General features: G+C 36.1%; 1 protein-coding gene across 14 annotated transcripts in view; it reads right to left on the bottom strand.

Moving 5' to 3' along the window:
• SORBS2 (sorbin and SH3 domain containing 2) overlaps nucleotides 1-18110 on the bottom strand; it is a 214851-nt gene that overhangs the window by 69993 nt on the left and 126748 nt on the right. For 6 of the 14 annotated variants that reach the window (XM_055315725.1, XM_055315716.1, XM_055315726.1 and 3 more), the window contains exons 5-9: nucleotides 16627-16653; nucleotides 16261-16316; nucleotides 14822-15463; nucleotides 6069-6104; nucleotides 2207-2345 (exon numbers count right to left, since the gene is read on the bottom strand). In XM_055315725.1, coding sequence (XP_055171700.1) covers nucleotides 2207-2345; nucleotides 6069-6104; nucleotides 14822-15463; nucleotides 16261-16316; nucleotides 16627-16653 — 900 coding nt within the window. Of the gene's footprint in view, nucleotides 1-2206; nucleotides 2346-6068; nucleotides 6105-14821; nucleotides 15464-16260; nucleotides 16386-16626; nucleotides 16654-18110 lie in introns of all 14 variants that reach the window. The other 8 variants (XM_055315715.1, XM_055315714.1, XM_055315717.1 and 5 more) reach the window with 3 other exon arrangements.

The following is an 18110-nucleotide window of genomic DNA, read 5'->3' as shown; positions in this document are numbered from 1 at the left end:
AGGATTTAACTCATCAGTATAAGGGAAAGTACAGTGAGGACCCCTATAAGTTAAAATCTATTATAATATTTATAAGTGCTATCACTATTATTATGGCTATGTTCAATTGAGTTTGCAGTGGAAAAGTATTTTCAATCTGTTGCTGATGAAGAATGGTTTCATGTGCCATTGTACATAAAAGCAGGATCCTTTTCAAGCCAACTCTAAATTACGACACAATGTGGTATTTGATTCTGATTTCCCATTTAATCCCCAAAAGGATTTGAGTAGGGAATCATGATGGTGGTATTTCTCCTAAAAAAAAACAAATATTTTTTAAGTACTTCATATGTGCAAAGTCCCAGCCTAAGCAAACAGCATTAACTCTGTCTTCAAATATGGTTCACAAGATTCAATGAATTGATAATTACATGATACAAATTTAGACCTTTATTTTTTTCCATAGGTGCACTAACAGTCATTTTTGTAGTCTTTTGTCCTCAATATAAAGTTTATTTAAGGCAGGAGAGATGTATATACGCTCCTCAGGACCTATCTTGGCACTGGCCGATTGGAATCTGCTCCATGTGTTTAGATAGGGAATTTCTTTCCATGTAGAATGGTTTGTCTACACACTGATATGTTCTAATATGAAAGCCTGTCTGCATTCAAGGATTTATGTATTCTATTTCTTGGGGTGGGAGGGACAAGTCATATTTATTAAGACAGATAATGAAGACAAAAAGTCAGACTCTGATAATTATTTGGGGAAATATTATGGCCTAGAATAACTTACAGTTTTACTATAGATGTGTGATAATGTATAGCTGTGTAAAAAAATCTAGGTATAATGGGCTCCCATCATAATACTGCACCATGGACTGATGGTTTAAGAGCAACTTCATGGCACAAAGGTATTCTACTTTCTTATACTCTAAAGGACCTCATTCTAAGATTCACAGATGATCCCCAGGAGCAGCATTAGAGAAGGCACAAGGATATTTAGACTTTTCTTTAATGAGTCTCAGGGCTACATGTAAATGTAAGACAGGTTTTGTTGACCACAGAAGTTGAGATCCACAGTGAGCATGCTGAATGTTCCTGGGTAAGCTGATGACATCATGTTTTTCAACAAACAGGGTTGGGGAAGATGAGGTCCTGCCTGCTGTCAAAAAGGAAATAGGGGTCAAAACTTCATGTTCTAATTTCTTTCTGTTGCTGGGTGGTGGTAGCCAGAGCACTGGTCCTCTCCTGCTTTTCTGAGAGGTGTGCTGCTGGCAAACTTTCCACCGCCTTCCTCCCTGCTGTCTGGAAGCCTTCCAACCACTCAGCATCATGGAAACTTTCTCAGCATGAATTCGGATGATGGTTTGATCTGGTTTGATTTTTAGTGTTTTGATTTTTTTTGACATTCTTAAAACTAAGAAATACTTCTGTTATTTTCTAAATAGTCCTAATGTATTTTGCCACATAAAAATATCTGTTATCGTATAGTACAAGTTCTTATCCAGGAGGCTTCAAAAAGAGGTCACAAGTTCCATGAAATTATATGTTTAAAATTTTTCCTTATGAATGTTCAAATGTTCATTTTTTTTTCTGGAGGAGACCTCTCTTTCATCCAATTCTTAATTTTCAAAGGATTAAGAACTCTCTATAACATTCAGGGCTCATTATTGCAAGGAACTCATATCCCTAACCGATGGTCTTCTGGTCTTAGTTTGAAGAGCAGTTTATTACTTTGTGAGGCAGTAGTTTACTGTTTACTCTTTGGTGAGGCAGCCTGTTCCCTTTTTAGACTGTTTTAACTCTTTAACAATTCTTTATATATACCAACACAAATTTCTACAATGAAAACTTTTCCACAAAAGAATAGGCTCTCTTGAACATGGATGGTATTTGCCATCCAAGGAAACGTGCTGTATGAATGTTTTGGTCATGTGAATTCTCCTGCCTATCTGGCCACGTTTTTCTTTCTAACCCAAACCCCAAATGCCTAATAGCCTCGGAGGTAGATACAATCATTGTCTTGGAAGAGCTGGATGCCTACTTTTCCAGTGTTGAATCCTCTGCTCTTAATTCCTCCCCTAGGATAGCATCATTAACTAATGGTGTGTTGAATGTTTCTTCCTCCTTTTTTTAAAAAAAAATTACTCTGGTATTTTTCTCATGTGGTTTGTACTTGCTATATTGAAATTGTTATGGAAATCACGACTATCAAATGACTCACCAAGTGACCGGCCATGCTGCATGATAATGCTGGAATTGAGCGAGCCTGGGAGAGAGTAAGCTGAAGGGGAAAATGGCCTTTGATAGTAACTCATTGGACTCACAGCGCCTCCAGAGCTTCCATTCACTGTTATCTGGCTCTGGGAAAAGAGCAAAGACATCCTGTTATAGCACATAGTCCCCTGTAAACATCATTCCTTTAGATGACAATAAAAGACTTATACTCACATGACAGTAATCAGCTGTCAAGTGTTTATTTACTTTGAAAACTGATGTCTACAGGGATGGGGTACATTTTTTCAATGTCTTCTCTATCCCCCCTTATTTCTGAAATCACTGTCTTAGATGTCAGAGGGCACAGGAGGTAATTAGGAAGAATAGAATCAGCTGACCATTGGGCATGCCACTCTGCCAACAGAGATGCCAAAAGTATCAGTGGGAGTCAGTATAAAATAAACGTGGAGGGTGAATTTGCTTTTATAGTCGTGACGGGTGGTCAGAACATTGTCACACTGCTCTGCATGAGGGATTTGAAATGAATCTTCTTTGACAGGAAGAAGGAGATTGGTTTTCAGGCTTAGGGATATCCTCCAGTGGATGGATGTTTCTAGGCAAGCTGATAATATGAGGAACACAACTGTTTGGATTTATTTATCATGAAGCAATCTATTCCAGAAGAATCAGATTTTGTGATAAAAAAAATTAACCCCGGCTTTCCATTTAGCACTTTATGAGCCTTTTTTTTGTTTATTAATAATTCATTATTTTGATTGCTTTATAGCTGGGTATTTTATATCCCCAGTGATATCTCAAGATACTTGTCATATATAAGTTTCTATGCATTCAGTCTGGTGCTAATAACATAGTAGATATTTAATAGATATATATTCTGATTGAACTGAATTGAATTGGATCAGCTGAGTTCACAGAGGTTGGGCTCACTCCTATTAAGGATGCCTCTCCATCCACAACACAGCATGGAGCATGATGGAGATTACATAATGCATGCAGATGAGACAAAACGTTAGTGAGAGCATTTAGTTAAAATACCTTACAGCTGAATACGCACAAACACACACGTGCACATAAAGAACCATCATTTGTGAACTTTTTCTACTTATTTTAAAACAAATTAAACTTGTAAAATATAGGCCTGAAATGTAGGTAGTCAATTGCATATTTCCATGAATTTTCACTTTAAAGCAGATGTTTTGAAATGACCCAGGAGTTAATTTAATTTCATTGTTTTATAGCCATACCACATCTGTCCTACAATCAACATTCCACTATAATGATTGTGCTTACTGATTAAGTATTTCTCTAAACTCTTGCAGAAACCACTCTCATGTCACAAGCCACCATATATCTTCTAGATCTGCTACCTAAAGAGCACTGGGCATTCAAACGATGTGAGGTGCTGGCCTACCCAAATGCTTCAGGGCCTGTCTGTAACTTTGACGGATTATGTGAGTATATTTTTGCCACCATGTCCAAACCAGTTGGTTCTTTGTAAATATAATTGTAATACTATTATTATAGGGTGTTACAATGAATGTTAAAATGTTAAAAGCAGGCAGAATAAGCAGAATTCTTATTAAAAACCATTACATTAATTTGTTACTAAACTTAGGGAAATTATCTTGAATCTTATTTTGACAGTTCCAGTAACATTGATTACAGGTTAAAAAAATATTTATTTATATTTACTGCAAATAGACTTAGGCTTTCATTGTGCTAAACCAACTAGGAGTTTACTAATGAAATAATATCATAGAATTTTAGAAAATACTTTGTTGTAATACTGAAATAATTATTAGGAAAATAATCTCGTGGAGAATCTAGGTGCAATTTAAATTGCAACTTGAAACTAGGTTCAGTTACAATTAGCTCTGAAGGTGCCCACAAGACTATATGTATGCCTTTCAGGCTCCTGAAGAGGTTTTTTTTTTTTTTTTTTTTTTTAAGATTTTATTTATTTATTCATGAGAGACACAGAGAGGCAGAAACATAGGCAGTGGGAGAAGTCCTCACAGGGTGAAGAGTCTTAAACATAGCTAATTAAATCAGTTAGTACCTAAATTGATATTCTATCACTGTTCTGTATCTTCGGTTAAAGGCCCTACCATTTTTTAAAGTTTTAAAAGTAAAGAACTATTGAAAATCCAGTAAGACATGGAGAGGCCCAGGTCTGCTGAGCTCCTGGCTGTAGTGGTAGGTGGGGTGTACCCTGGAAAGTGAGGTATTTTTTTTAATCTTTTTTCTGTAGTCCAGTTACTAACTGGAACATTTCACAGCCAAGTTTTATATCTAGCCATTGAATGAATACTAAACCCCATCTAAAGCATTGTTAAATATTTATGAAAGATACTAAAAAGTATATTTTGTCTTCTGTGATTGCAATGTCCTGAAAAACACAAGGCTTATATTACTCCACACATGAAATTTTCAGGTTTATGTGTCAAGGTTTATGACCTTGACACAACATAAAGAGTATGTATCACAACTAAAATTTTGTTTATAATGGTGCATATTTCGAACTTCATTATGAAATTAGTTTTAGAAAAAAAATCCCCCCCTTTTTTTTTGCCTAAAGTGATGTACCTTTCAAAGTGAAGCCTTTATCTACATATTACATATGACTGAAAATCTGTACCTTAAAATTTCAAGGCATTTTAGTCATTCACTAATCATTTATTGGGGACAACTTGTCATATAGACACATTTAAATGATGTCATATGTGTAGGGTTTATATATTGCTCTAAGTGGAAAAGAAATTACTGATATATAAAACTGTAAATGAAATCACAAATTTCTATGCCAGAGTTGCTCAAGAAAAATAATTCCAAAAAATCAGAGGGCTAAATTTCTGCAGTGCAGGCTAAGAGTATTTACATCATTCACACCTGTTAGACAGTTAGGTTCAAAAGATGTAGCTGTTAGTGAGAGAGAAACAAGAATTTGCATCATGTGGTCAACAATTGTTAATGTGAGAAACAAGGCTATACGAACTATTCACACAGGACACACTCGTATGAGAATTTGCTGCTATCTACTAGGATTTAAGGCTGGGTTAAAATTTTTGAGAATTTTTAGACTTTCCCTATAATCTAACCATCAGAATGTTGTATGTATATGTATCTAAATTTCTGAGATAATTTCTTCTTTGAGAAAACAAAATCTTATCAAGGCAAATCACTGTACAACTCATTAGAGAGCAACATGGTGTAAATATAAATGACTCCAAAATGAGTGAGGAGAATATAGTTGACTTTCTTCTCAAAGGAGGCTTATGAGGATGACTGTCAAGGATTTTTGGGATGGACTGTATGGAATTGGCTTAGATATAATTTGCACCTATGTGAATAAAAGTGCTTGGCAGCAAAGATGGCAGACAAGAAATCAATTAGTCCTTGTGTTTGGTGGATGGGAATCTGTATAAAAAGTGGTGCAAGCAAAGGAAGGAACAATAATTGCAAGCATGGCAGCAGTGGAGATCACGGTGGTGCCAGCTGTTACGGCAAACCTCAGACCCACAGCTGGGGATGGTTTCAGCTACCTGAGCTCATCTGGAATGGCAGGGGGTGCTCACTGGAGGGGCAGGACAAGTCGGTAGTGAGACAGCCTGCAGTGTAGATGTGGATAAAGAGGTCAGGAGCAAGGAGAAGGGGTTTATAAAAAGCAGTGAGAGGATCAGGGGTCTGTGCAGCTATGGAGGCCTCAAATCAGCAGGTGGTGGCAGCGACAGTGACTTGGCTGGAGTCACCCTTGAGTAAAAAGTGGCTCAGTTCAAAAGCACCATAGAAGGAAGGCGTGAGGAAGAGGCTTCTGGTGTGCTTTGTCTGTGTGTGTGTGAAGCATTTACCTCCAGCACATTGGCAGTTAAGTTCTGGTTTCCAGGCTAAGTTTGAGGGAAAAATAAAAGAGATATAAATTATCCAGTTAATAAAAACATCTCTTTTTGCAATGTGCCAGAGAAGGCTTTATTCAGCTTTAACATCAGCTGTATTTGCAAGCCTTTAAGGAAGACATTCAAAGGATTAGGTGCCAACACACAGTATAGAACAAGCATGAAAACATGAAGAAAATGAATCCAATAAGTGTTTTTGGAAATAAGACCAGTTTTCACACGGCACTGCATTGTAATTTTCAGTGGGAGCTTTGAGAGTATTGGCGTAATGGAGTTATTCTCTCAGAAGTTTTGTGTTTTGTATCCACGACAGCAAAATAATATCAGGTTGTCTATTGGTTAGAGAATTCATTTCCCTTCAACAGAAAAACTCTTATTGCAGATTTCTCCTTACCACCTCCCCCCCACCCGGAAATTGTCCCTAAGATATAAAACAGGTTGCCTCATGGTTTTTTTTTTTTTTTTTCCTGACTTAAAAGTCTAAGGAATGATGAACTAAAAACAATTGGGTGGAAAGAGAATTTTGTTTCCTTTCCACTCAATGACTCTCTTTTTAAAAAAATTTCACTATAAGATACTAAGAGAATTGAACTTTAAAATATCCGAGCAGTGCAAATAGAGGTACCTGTGGGTGAAAATGAAGTGGACACAAAAACCAGCCCCTGATGATGATTAGAAGTTGCCCTAGTTGGTTAGAGCTGCTGCTGGTTTTAAGTCTTAGGTAAAGGAGAAAGAAACTGGAGAAATGAAAGGTTTAATACCTCCAAGGCTATATAACCTAAGAGGCTAAACATGGTGGTGGTGGTGGGGAGGATGGTCTGTGAAAGGAAGAGAGTGGATGGCCCATTACAGGGTTTGTAAGTGTCCCTTCTGACTACTCTGATGTCTAGCAACACAGTCAAATATGATGATAAGCATCGGCCTCATCATGAGTAAATGAAACTCTAAAGCAAAAATTTTTTTCTCGACTCTTTCCTTCCCCTGTCGGAAGAAAGGTCTTTTTGAGTGTTGATGTGGAGCCAGTTGTAAGACAGATAGCCAGAAGTAGTATGGGGCATTAATACAAAGATAGGGAATAAATTAAAGAAGACTGTATACATTTAGAAATCTTGCCTGTTAAAGGTTTAAATGGCATTAATTGGTGTTCTTGGCCAGCCATCATTATAATAACAGTTGATGTCACAGTGGCTATTGATCTCAAAAAAGGTCATAATTAATTCTTTTTCTCAGACTTTTAATTGGATTTAAAAAAATCAAATATATCTCTTTCGTTTAGTCATAGACACCTTAAAAAATCTGAGGAAAAACTATTGATTCTCCTGAGGGAAAATACACAAATTCATATATACATAAAATTCTCGATAAATGTAAGGGGTTCGTGGATACTGGAAAGCACATTCTTAATCTAACAAGTTAAGAAATTCCAACCCTAAAAAAAAAAAAAAAAAAGAAAGAAAGAAATTCCAACCCTGGATAAAAAGACAGATATCCTTATTTTATTTTTATTTAATAAGATTTTTGTTGTTGTTGTTTAAACACACTTATTTTAAAGGTGATACTTTTTTTTTCTGTATACAGTTTTAAAATCTCTAGAATTAACTGACAGAAATTTTCAAGTTAGCCAGAACTTAAAATTTTCTAGTAGGAAGATATCCATGTTATTAGTAAATTTTTATAATAAGGTAAGTAAAACTGTATTATAGTGAAGTAAAACTATAATGTTATAAAACTACAGTAATTATAGTTTAAAATTAGAATCTTGCTAGAGGTCCAAATGCAATTCAGTATAAAGCTATCTTGGGTGAGGATAGTGTCTGTAGAATTTCTCATAATAATGCAGTTTCACTAAGGTGTTTTCCATATAACATCCAGTCTCTTTAGTTTTGCTTATGCTAAGTGAAAACTTTGTTAGATAATAGATAAATCCTGCCAAAGGATTTGAGTTATATGCTCAAAAGAGTTTTTTCTCTTCAAAATTAAAAGGAAAATCTAATGATTGTAACCCTCACTGGACTGGTTTCCCTACTGTATGTACCCTTTTAGAGTTGATACATGTCAAACACTAAAGCCTACTCTTTCTCTAGAGCCACCATTGTCATGGGTAATGTGATGAATTTATTTGTATAGCATTATGTGTAGGAATGGTTTTTACCCATTCATTTGTTCTTCCAAGAGAGTGCAGAACTATTTCATTTTTTGAACTTTTTTCACTATCTGCTGATATATTCACAATTTTAAGTCTTAACGTATGGGTATGTTAACAGATGAAATAACTGTTGGTGAGTCATACCACACTTAAATTGCTTTAGATAAAACTAAGACATCAAGTCTATAGGCTACCTACACAAAAGCAAAAGCTGTGAAATATTCTGTCGTAAAGATGTAAATTATGTCTTAGACTAGTTTTTTATCCCGATCTTATTAATGAAATTCTCTCTTAGACACAGCAGGAGAGAAAACCACATTATACGTGTTTCTCTGGGGAAAATGTGGTAAGAGAGTAGGAAGAAGAGCCTGCAAAGGCAAGAGGAAGTATGTTGTTCGCCTGGATCACTTAGCATAGGAAAAATAGCTTAAAAGAAGAGTAATTTTTTTCCTACTGAATTTTATGGCAGACAGACAGAGAACTACAGAAAATCATCTTAGTTGTTTTTTGTCTCCATCTTTCAAGACATGTAAGGTTCAAGTGTTTGACAATAGGCCAAGACTCACCAACTTTTGTTTTTTTCCCCTTATCTCCAATTGTTGATCTATGAGAGAGGAGGGAGCTAGAAACACCAGTTTGGTGCTCCTGGTTTCTACAAAGAAAAGGCACTTAAACCCCAAGATACTTAACATCCTAAGAAAGAGCACTGGGTTATTCAAAATAGCACTGAATATCTTGGTCCAAATAAATTTGACCCGAAATGCTAAGGTGAAGCTGTTGATGAAAGAGAACGCTAACTCTAGGTTGGGCTCCTTGAGGAACTAAGGAACAAGGAGACTCAGGAAGGATGCGTTTGAGCAATGGAAAAGGTGAATTGGTGGTTTGTATGCCTTGCCAACTCAAGTACCCACTCTGGGCTGGGAATGTACCCAGAATGTGCAGATAAGACCAGGCATTAGATAAGAGGGAATAGTGGGACCATGGTGGGGTGGAGAAGGCATGTTCCTCCTGACAGAAGCCAAATTAAAAATGAACTCAGGAGCAAGCAAACAAAACATATACACTATACTTGAATCCTTTGTGGTACTCAGATGGAGAATATGATTTTGAATCATGGGAAGTTGTCATATTTTAAGAATGGTGCCAGAAGATGGGGTTCAAGAGTCAGGTCATATCAGAAAAGAGACACAGTGGAAGTTGCTGGTTGAGCTGTAGATCTGGAGTTAAACTGGGGCAGATCCTGTAACCTCAGCTTCCTCACCTGTAAAATGTGGATATTAACTAAACCCTTCTAAAACTAGTGAAAATTAGGTGTGGAAATGTAAGTATGCAGTACAGTATCTGGTGTGTTTTCATAGCTCTCAATAAATGAGTCATTTTTAAGAAATTGAAATGCTCGGAAGCCACAGGAATGCTTTGCACAAAGCAAAGAGCAGGGTAAATAAACAAAAAATATGAAAGTTGTCATATAGAAAAGGGAGAGAATATCATCTCTTTTGCTCTGTGGGAAGAATATACAGAAGTTAAGGCAGATTATGACTTAATATTATAAGCACTTTCTCATAATTAGACTTGAGAATGGCTTGAGCCCTTGTCCATACCTAAGTGTATTCAAGAAGAGGCTCATGTTCATCTGTTTGGAGGTGCTGTGGGGGAGATCCTTGGTGATTTCTAAATTCTTATCGGACTCCAAAACATGCCTTACTGTTCAATCATTCAAAAACTTCACATGACATATGTTAGACATATGAAGAAATTGCCAAAGACCTGATCAACTAATAGCATAGCAGACCAATAAAGAAGTTGTGGGAAACTGGTTGGCTGACCTGATGGCATATATGAGTGAGCTGGGCTGGTACTTATGGGATTGGTCTAGAAAACCTACTCTATATTCTACACCTTTCCTATCATTCCACGCTGCTGACATTTGTTCATGACTCTGCCTTCCTTAATTTATATATCTTGATCCCATGGAGCAAAAGATATGACTTTTCTCCCTTTTCTACGTGACAGTCAGACTAATTTTCCTCTGAGTCTGCACCATATGGGCAGCAGCAGCTGTGAAAGTAAGGCTTTGGCAAATGATTGATTACGTTATTTCATAATAGAAGGGTCCAGTTTATCTTCCTGAAGCAAAGGACACAGCATTCACAAATGCCAGGGAAAATATTTAGGGTGTAGCTTTTGCTGTCTTTTCAAAGCTTCTGGCTTAGACCTTCACTTATCTGACATTGAAGAACAATGTGACATTTTTAGCAACAGGATATCTGTTCCCACAGTAACAGAAGGGTAACACATCTCATTTTGTATTCTCTCTATTTGTGACTTTGTAAGAAGATGAAAACATATGAAGTTTATAAAGCAATATGTTAAATTATCAAATATGGAGGGGATCAAAATGCCTGAAAGTAGGTTGCCGTTTTCTTCTTAAACCAATAGTCAGACTTTAATGAAAACAACAACAAAAAAATGTAAATGAAACTTGTACAACACCGAAGTTTCCTTTTCCCTTCTTAGTATAGAGAGTTTTTGTTTCGTGGGTCTGCTAATTTCTTGGGAGGCTAATTCTTTATTATAGAACCTATATTGAGCTGATTCATAGAGTGTAGCTTACAGCTCTTGGCATTTAATGAGAGTTCTTGCCAGAATGTGGAATGTAAGTATTTAAAATGAAAAGGTCACCATCGTAAGAGGCCATTACATGGAAAATGAGACTTAAAAATGACGTATATCAGCATAGGCAAGATATGGAAGCAACATGGATAAGCAGATGAATGGATAAAGAAAATGTGGTGTATGCATACAATGGAATGTTATCCAGTCTTAAGAAAGAAAGAAATCTTGTCACATGAGACATAGATGAACCTTGGGGACATTAGGCTTGGTGAAATAAGCCAGTCACAGAAGGACAAATATTGCATGATTCCACTCACATAAGGTATCTAAGATAGTCAACCTAGAGAAGCAGGGAGTAGAGTGCTGGTTGCCAGGGGCAGTGGTGTGGCTGGGAAAATGGGTTGCTGTTCAACAGGTAAAAAGTTTCATTCATGCCAGATGAACCAGATGAATAAGTTCTGGAGATCTGCTTTGTGGCTATAGTTAACGATACGGTATTGCACACTTTAAATTTTCTTAAAAGAGTAGATCTCATGTTAAATACTCTTGCTACCAAAAAAAAAAAAAGGTCAAAATTGCAACAATGTTATGCCACTTTTTGATAAAGTGCTATGAGAGACAACACACTGTCATTTTGGAACAGAGGGCAGAGCAGATGACATAAACTTTAATCCACTCATAAAAAATGCATTTTTGAAAACAATGTATTTCTTTTTCCCAATCAGATGCAGAGTTTGAAAAAGGGATATTATTTTATTTATTTATTTTTAAAGATATTACTTCTTATTTTAGAGAGAATATGTGTGTGTGCGGGGGGGCGGGGGTAGGAGTGGGGAGCAGAGGTAGAGGGAGAGAGAGAATTTCAAGGAGATTCTGTGAGATCTCGGGCTCAATCTCATGAACCTGAGATCATGACCTGAGCTGAAACCAACAGTAGGATGTTAAAAACCAACTAAGCCACCCAGGTACCTCAGAAAGGATATTATTTTTTTAAAAAAAAACAAGAACTACTACATGTTGAGGGATTACTATGTAGCAGGCACTATGCCAAACTCCTTATATATAGTATCTTACTCAAACCTCACTGCAGTGCTATGAGAGGAATGCTTCTATTATCCCCATTTTATAGATGAAGGACTGAGACTCAGGGTTGGGGAATCACCGGATGAAAGGGTTTACAATAATCACACCTTGAAAGGATGTCTCTCCAATTGCTCTTCTAGTGTCTTTTACGCCCACTCCAAGAAAGTCTCTGTAGCCACTACTAAGTCAAGGGTAAGTAAGCAGGATTCAGTGTACACTTGCCCTATCAGCAGTATTTGCTCGATTAAACATCCCTTCTCCATATAATTTCCTCACTAGGCTTTTAGGATACCACATGTTCCTGGATTTCCTTCTCCCTTAGGGAATGCTCCTTTTTATCTCCTTTCCTGGTTTCTCCTCTTACTATGGGGATGCTCTTAGACTTAGTCCTTGGGCCTCCTGTTTTCTCTGTACTCATGCTATGGTGATCTCATTCAGTCTCTTGCCTACAAAAACCATCTGTATGCCGATGGCTTATATCTCCAACCTAGACCTTTCACCTAAATGCCAGACTCCTATATTGGACTTCATACTTGGCCCCTCCATGTGGCTATCTAATAGACATCTCAAACTTACCATGTCCCAAAGGGAACCTCCAATCTTTCTTCAAACCATTCTACCCACAATGATCCAGTTTCTATGGACCAAGGATGGCAAACGGCATCCTTCTCAGTTGCAAAGACCCAAACCCTTAAGGTCAACCTCAACTCTTTTCTTTCATGTCCCACATGCAGCCAGTTAGGAAGTCCTCTTTTCTCTGTTTTCAAAATACATCCAGACTCTGATTTCTCACCACCTCTGCTGCTTCCACCCTGCTTCAAGGCACCCTCATTCCTCACTTAAATGGTTGCAAAAGCCACCTGACTGGCTTACGCATTCTCCCTCTTGCCCTACTGTAGTTCTCAATTAAGCTGCCAGAATGATTCAATTAGATGAGGGGTCAAATAAAAATTGTGGGCTAAAAATCTTTCAATGACGCTCATTTTTATTGAGAATAAAAGTTGAAATACTGCAATGGCTTGCAGGAATTTCTGTCATTTGGTCTCTGTTACCTCTGACTTCACCTCTGCTTAATCTATGCCTTATTTTCTTCCTCTTCTTTCCACTGGATTCCTTGCTGGTCCTTGAGCAGCCCCAGCATACTTCAGCTTTAAAACCTTAGCACCAGATGAGCTCTCTCACATGACTGAGCTTCCCCTTCAAAGTCATTTTGTCTTCTCAATGAGGATTCTTTGACTACCCTAAATAACATGAACTCTGCTCCCCAGATCTCTGCTTAGCATTGCTTAGTTATTTATATAATCTCCCTCTGATGTATGCAATCTACTTATTTCAGTTTTTATTAATATTTTCCCCTCCCTGGAAAGATTTTAATTATCAATGGTTTCAAATACAGCTCTGTGACTAGGACAGACTTGACACATAGTAGATGCCCAATAAATAATTGTTGAATGGAAAAAAAAGTATGAGAATCTTAATTTGTAGATCATGCTGATCCTCTGGGGATTATGTGATGAAACCAACTATTCTGGTCAGTATGGATAGGGACAAAACCTATGGGAAAAAAAAGTTATCAAACTTAAATTTCAAGCATAATAAAACCATTTAGAAGAACCAAACTGTTAGATGAGTAAATGGAGTTGTTAATGTGGTGGTGTTTGCTATGACTTCTATCCTGCTTGGTGGAGGCGCATGTTCTGGGACACAACTAATTTTGCTCTCTGACACTGGCAGATCCCTGTTTGCAGATCCCTGATTTTGCTTCCCACCTCATGGGATCGTGGAAGTTATTAATAAATATAAATAAGTTGTAACAGTGCCTGCATATAATAAACTCTTAGTATTTGCTAGTTGCTATTCTTGTTATCTTGTTTATCATATTTCCTAGGGGCTTTCAAGAGATATTATCTTAACTCAAAGAAATTTCTCTAACAAATTAGTTTTGCCTATCATAATTAGCTGATGGAGATATTTTAGAGAGATATGAAAATACCCATTTGTTTTTTTAATCATCTAAGCTTAAGGTTTCTGCTTTACAGATGAGGAAGGGATGGATTTGAACTGAAATCTGTTTATCCTTAAAGTATATGCTCTTGAAATTACACTGTTTTTGCAGAAACCAAGAAGAGAAACACACTTCACTTTTAAATGATGAAAAAACATCAGCAGAATGACACTATGAGGGCATTTTGCAGGTAGGAAAATAAACATTTACTTTCTAACAGTCTGAGTATTAAAGATCAATGAATATGCTTTCTGAAATAAATCTCAAGAGGCAGAAATCGATCAAGATTCGGTGAAAATTAAAATTGAGCTACAAAGGAATAAATGCTGGTTGAATTAAGATACATGTTTCCTGCCAAAGTGAATTATAATTGCTAATTATTTTGAGACTTTATACATATAAATAAAGTAAATCTAGGTACTCAGAGGTCTGGCATAAAAAATATTTCTGTAAAACTTAAAAGTACTTTGAGCACTGAAGTGGTTTGCAAAGTCTTAAGCAACAACCAATCCATCACTGACTTCTAATAAATTATTAGAAGGAATAAATTTTATAACATGGTTTCTGGATAAAAGATCTGTGTGTATACATATATACATATATATGTGTGTGTGTATACATATATACATATAAATGCACATTTATATATATATTACTATTTCTTGATTAAAAGGTACTTAGAAATTTCTTGATGAATTTAGTAGGATTTTAAATAGGAAGATGAGGAAGATGGTTTCTTTCTCCTTTCCCTTCCTGCTGGGAGACTAACAAAGCATTAGGTTATAGAAGAAGCCCAAAGCAAAGGAGTTAGGGTCTCTACTGAACACCTGTAACAAGAGATTGGAAAGTGTAATGTACCACCCGGCAGTCTGAGGACTGAGAGGCCGCAGCAACTGCAGATTTTTGTCTCTCTTGCTGAAGAGGTTTCTTTGTAGTCTCTGGAGAAAGCTCAGGTAGCTGTTTGTGGCTTTTAGGATCGTGTCCTGAAACGGGAGTTATCTGAATGGAAAGAGATGCTGTGTGTATCTCAGGCACTGGGTTAGGGGGCGGTGAGCAAGGCCTTTTGGGGAATGATGGTACTTCCACAGATTGGGAAAACTGTGGAGTATTAAAGTGGACATTACTTCCTACATCCTGGTTATGGATTAGTTTCAATGTAGAAATCCTTCGAGTCTGAGAATCTTGCATGTAGTCCTCTTGTAGAAATGGGGTGCTGATATCAGCATTTTGTAGGGGACCAGTGCTGGCAGCTGCTGGTAGTGGATGAGTGATTTTTTGTGTATATGATACCATTGTGTTAGATTCTTCAGAATATACAATTGTCTGGTTGGACTCATCATTAGAATACATAGTTCCCTCAAGAGGTTTTCTGTTAGTAAAGTACTTTGTACAGAAGGGAGTTTGTGTGTTAGTTACTAGTTGGTTTAAAATGTCACCCTTTGTGTGATTGGTTATCAAGGAGCCACAAAAGCTCTCTTTTCTGGGTGGTGGAAAGGGTGCCTGGATTGCCAAAAACATCCGGAGAGAGAAATAATGTTGAAGAAAAAACAGAGAGAAAGTCAAAGTTAGTCATTATAGAAACCAGTGTCAACTTTACCCTTAAAGAAAGTAAAGCAACGTCATACCTTCTTCTTATTCTACACATTTTGTTGGCTAATTAAATGATCATTTTTATTCCATTTAGAATGCATTTTAATTTACTATCAATATTGCTCTCTGGGAGAAAATAGTTTTTATAGAGAATACATTATGGAGTTTTTTTCCACCTATACTCTGAAAAATTACGTTAAAAAGGAACATGTGTTCTCTTGGCATATTTTTAGACTTTGAGGTATAGGTACTGTATGTTTAGTCACATTGCTTTAATAACAGTTTTCATGTTTGGGGCACAATTTTACTATCTCCAACACAGAGTCCTTTTAGTTAATATAATACACAGTTGGATAACTCATGTGTATTGAATAAATACTGTGTTGCTGACCTCATAACTTCAAAATCCAAAGCATCAGCTACCAGCTTTTTAAGAATTAGAAAATATTGTAAACATTATGTTAGAAAGTGATCTACTTTTATGAACTGAATCAGAAAAAATAAATTCCATAAAGCCTGTTTTGAGTTTAAAACTTGTCTTCTATGTTGTAAATAAAGTTTGGCAAAGAATACAAATACAAGAGCAAAACATATTAAAGATAAAACATGTATCTAAATATTTATATGGAACTCAAGAAGAGAATCTACAGCAGTAGTCTAATAGGATGCTTTAAAATAACACAGTAGACAAGAGTGTGCAAGATTACCTGAGTTGGTGATTTTTTTTCTTGTAAATTTGGTCGAACGCTTCTAAAACCTTTTGCTGCAAGAGAGGAATATGTAGCATCTCCGTTCAGTGTCTCTTGATTTCGATCATTGTAAGATCTCCAAGCTTTTATTAAGGGAAAACAAATTGGATACAAAAATATCTACATTCACTTTTAACATACTTTTGGGTAAAATTTATTTTTATTTCCAAAATTGAAGATTTCTTTTTTAGAAATTAAATTTAGTTTAATAGACATAACTGTATATGCAATTGAAGTTTACTGTGAGGTCAACAATATGACTATGGATATGTTAAGAAATACTCACAACAAATGTAATGATTATTCAGAATAGATTTTCTGTACCTGAGTCTGGTGACTGAGAATCACGCCCTAAAAGAAAAAGAAATGTTGAAATTAATACTAAGGTAAAAGAAATGAACAACCCAGTAAAGACTATTTGGCAAAAAAACCCCACACGCACTTTTTTCTTTTTTTTTGCCAACAGTATCTCATTTGTAAAACTCTAAGTAAGTCAAATCTACTAAATGGAAGGGTTGTGCATTTAGTTTTATTTCAATGACAGTATCATTCATTAAGTATAATATGTAATTAAGAACATATAACAAATACTGATTTTTTTCCTTCAATAATATTGCAATCATGCAATTCTATTTTGCTATTGCCTAAGCTGGATATATGAATTTTAAAATATCAAACGGTTTGTTTGATTTTAAAATGGTTTGTAAGCAATGGCTGCTTCTCCAAAGCATTAAATTAACACCATATACTTAGCTTTCAGTGCCCTGGTGTTACTAACCATACTCAATTCCTGTGTTAGGTGGCGATCAATTTTTTGTAGTTTGCATTTCATTTTTATACTTTAAGAAAGTGTATGTGTTTCTACCATATTATGTGATATTTTTCAAATCATTCTCTAAACTTTGAATTTTCTTCTTATTGCCATTTTAAAGTCATTGTGTATTCAAATATGAGAGAGCCCTTATAATATATTCCATTGTCTTGCAGTAAGCTGTGGAAAATGAGTTTCAGTATTAACAAATTGCTTTTGATAATGCAGCTGGAAAGTGAGTGGCTCAATGACATATTTACTGTCAGTTTTATTCAAATTATACATTCAAGAATCTTCTGTAACTTATGCACTCTTGAGGTAATCGTCTTGTATTGCTTGGCTCTTTCATACCACATGGTCAACTTCCTGTAGAATCAGAAAGCCTGAACTTTAGAAATGACCTTAAGGGTCATCCAGCCCGATCTGTCCAATCCTGGACTCTTTCCCCAGGCTCCCCGAGACTGTTATTAAAATGTTGTATTTCAATGCCTAATAGAACATGAATGTTATATGTAAAAGGGACTCTTCATTTTCTTTCTAACGCTTATGGGATATTTTGAAATCTAAACACATGAATTTGGAGTGATAAAAATGAGTCGAGAAATGAGAGTTTGATTTTTAGATAAAATATTTGATATTCTTTCCAAACCAAGGGAAGAAGAAAAGAAATCTGAATTAGCACAGAGTACATTACTGTATCTCCAGGTCAGGGGAGTTAGAGAAGACTAACAAATCTTCACCCTTTATAATAATTGCTAATTCAGGACAGAATTTATTGCCAATGAATTCAATATCAGAGTAATAAAATAGGTACTGCAAAGTAAAAAATAACTTTCAAGAGTCATAGGCAAAATGCTTGAAATTTTCGATCACTTAAATAATGATGAGGATTCCATAAAGACAACAAACAGGGTAGCGATATGGACCAGAACAATCATTAGAATTCTGCTTTGGGGCACCCAGGGAGAGAGACATAGTGACCACCTGTGTGTCATGG

Source organism: Nyctereutes procyonoides, unplaced genomic scaffold (genome assembly GCF_905146905.1).
Source record: "Nyctereutes procyonoides isolate TBG_1078 unplaced genomic scaffold, NYPRO_anot_genome, whole genome shotgun sequence".
Lineage (NCBI taxonomy): Eukaryota > Metazoa > Chordata > Mammalia > Carnivora > Canidae > Nyctereutes > Nyctereutes procyonoides.
The sequence above is the reverse complement of the archived record's forward strand: the minus strand, read 5'-3'. Positions and strand labels throughout refer to the sequence as shown.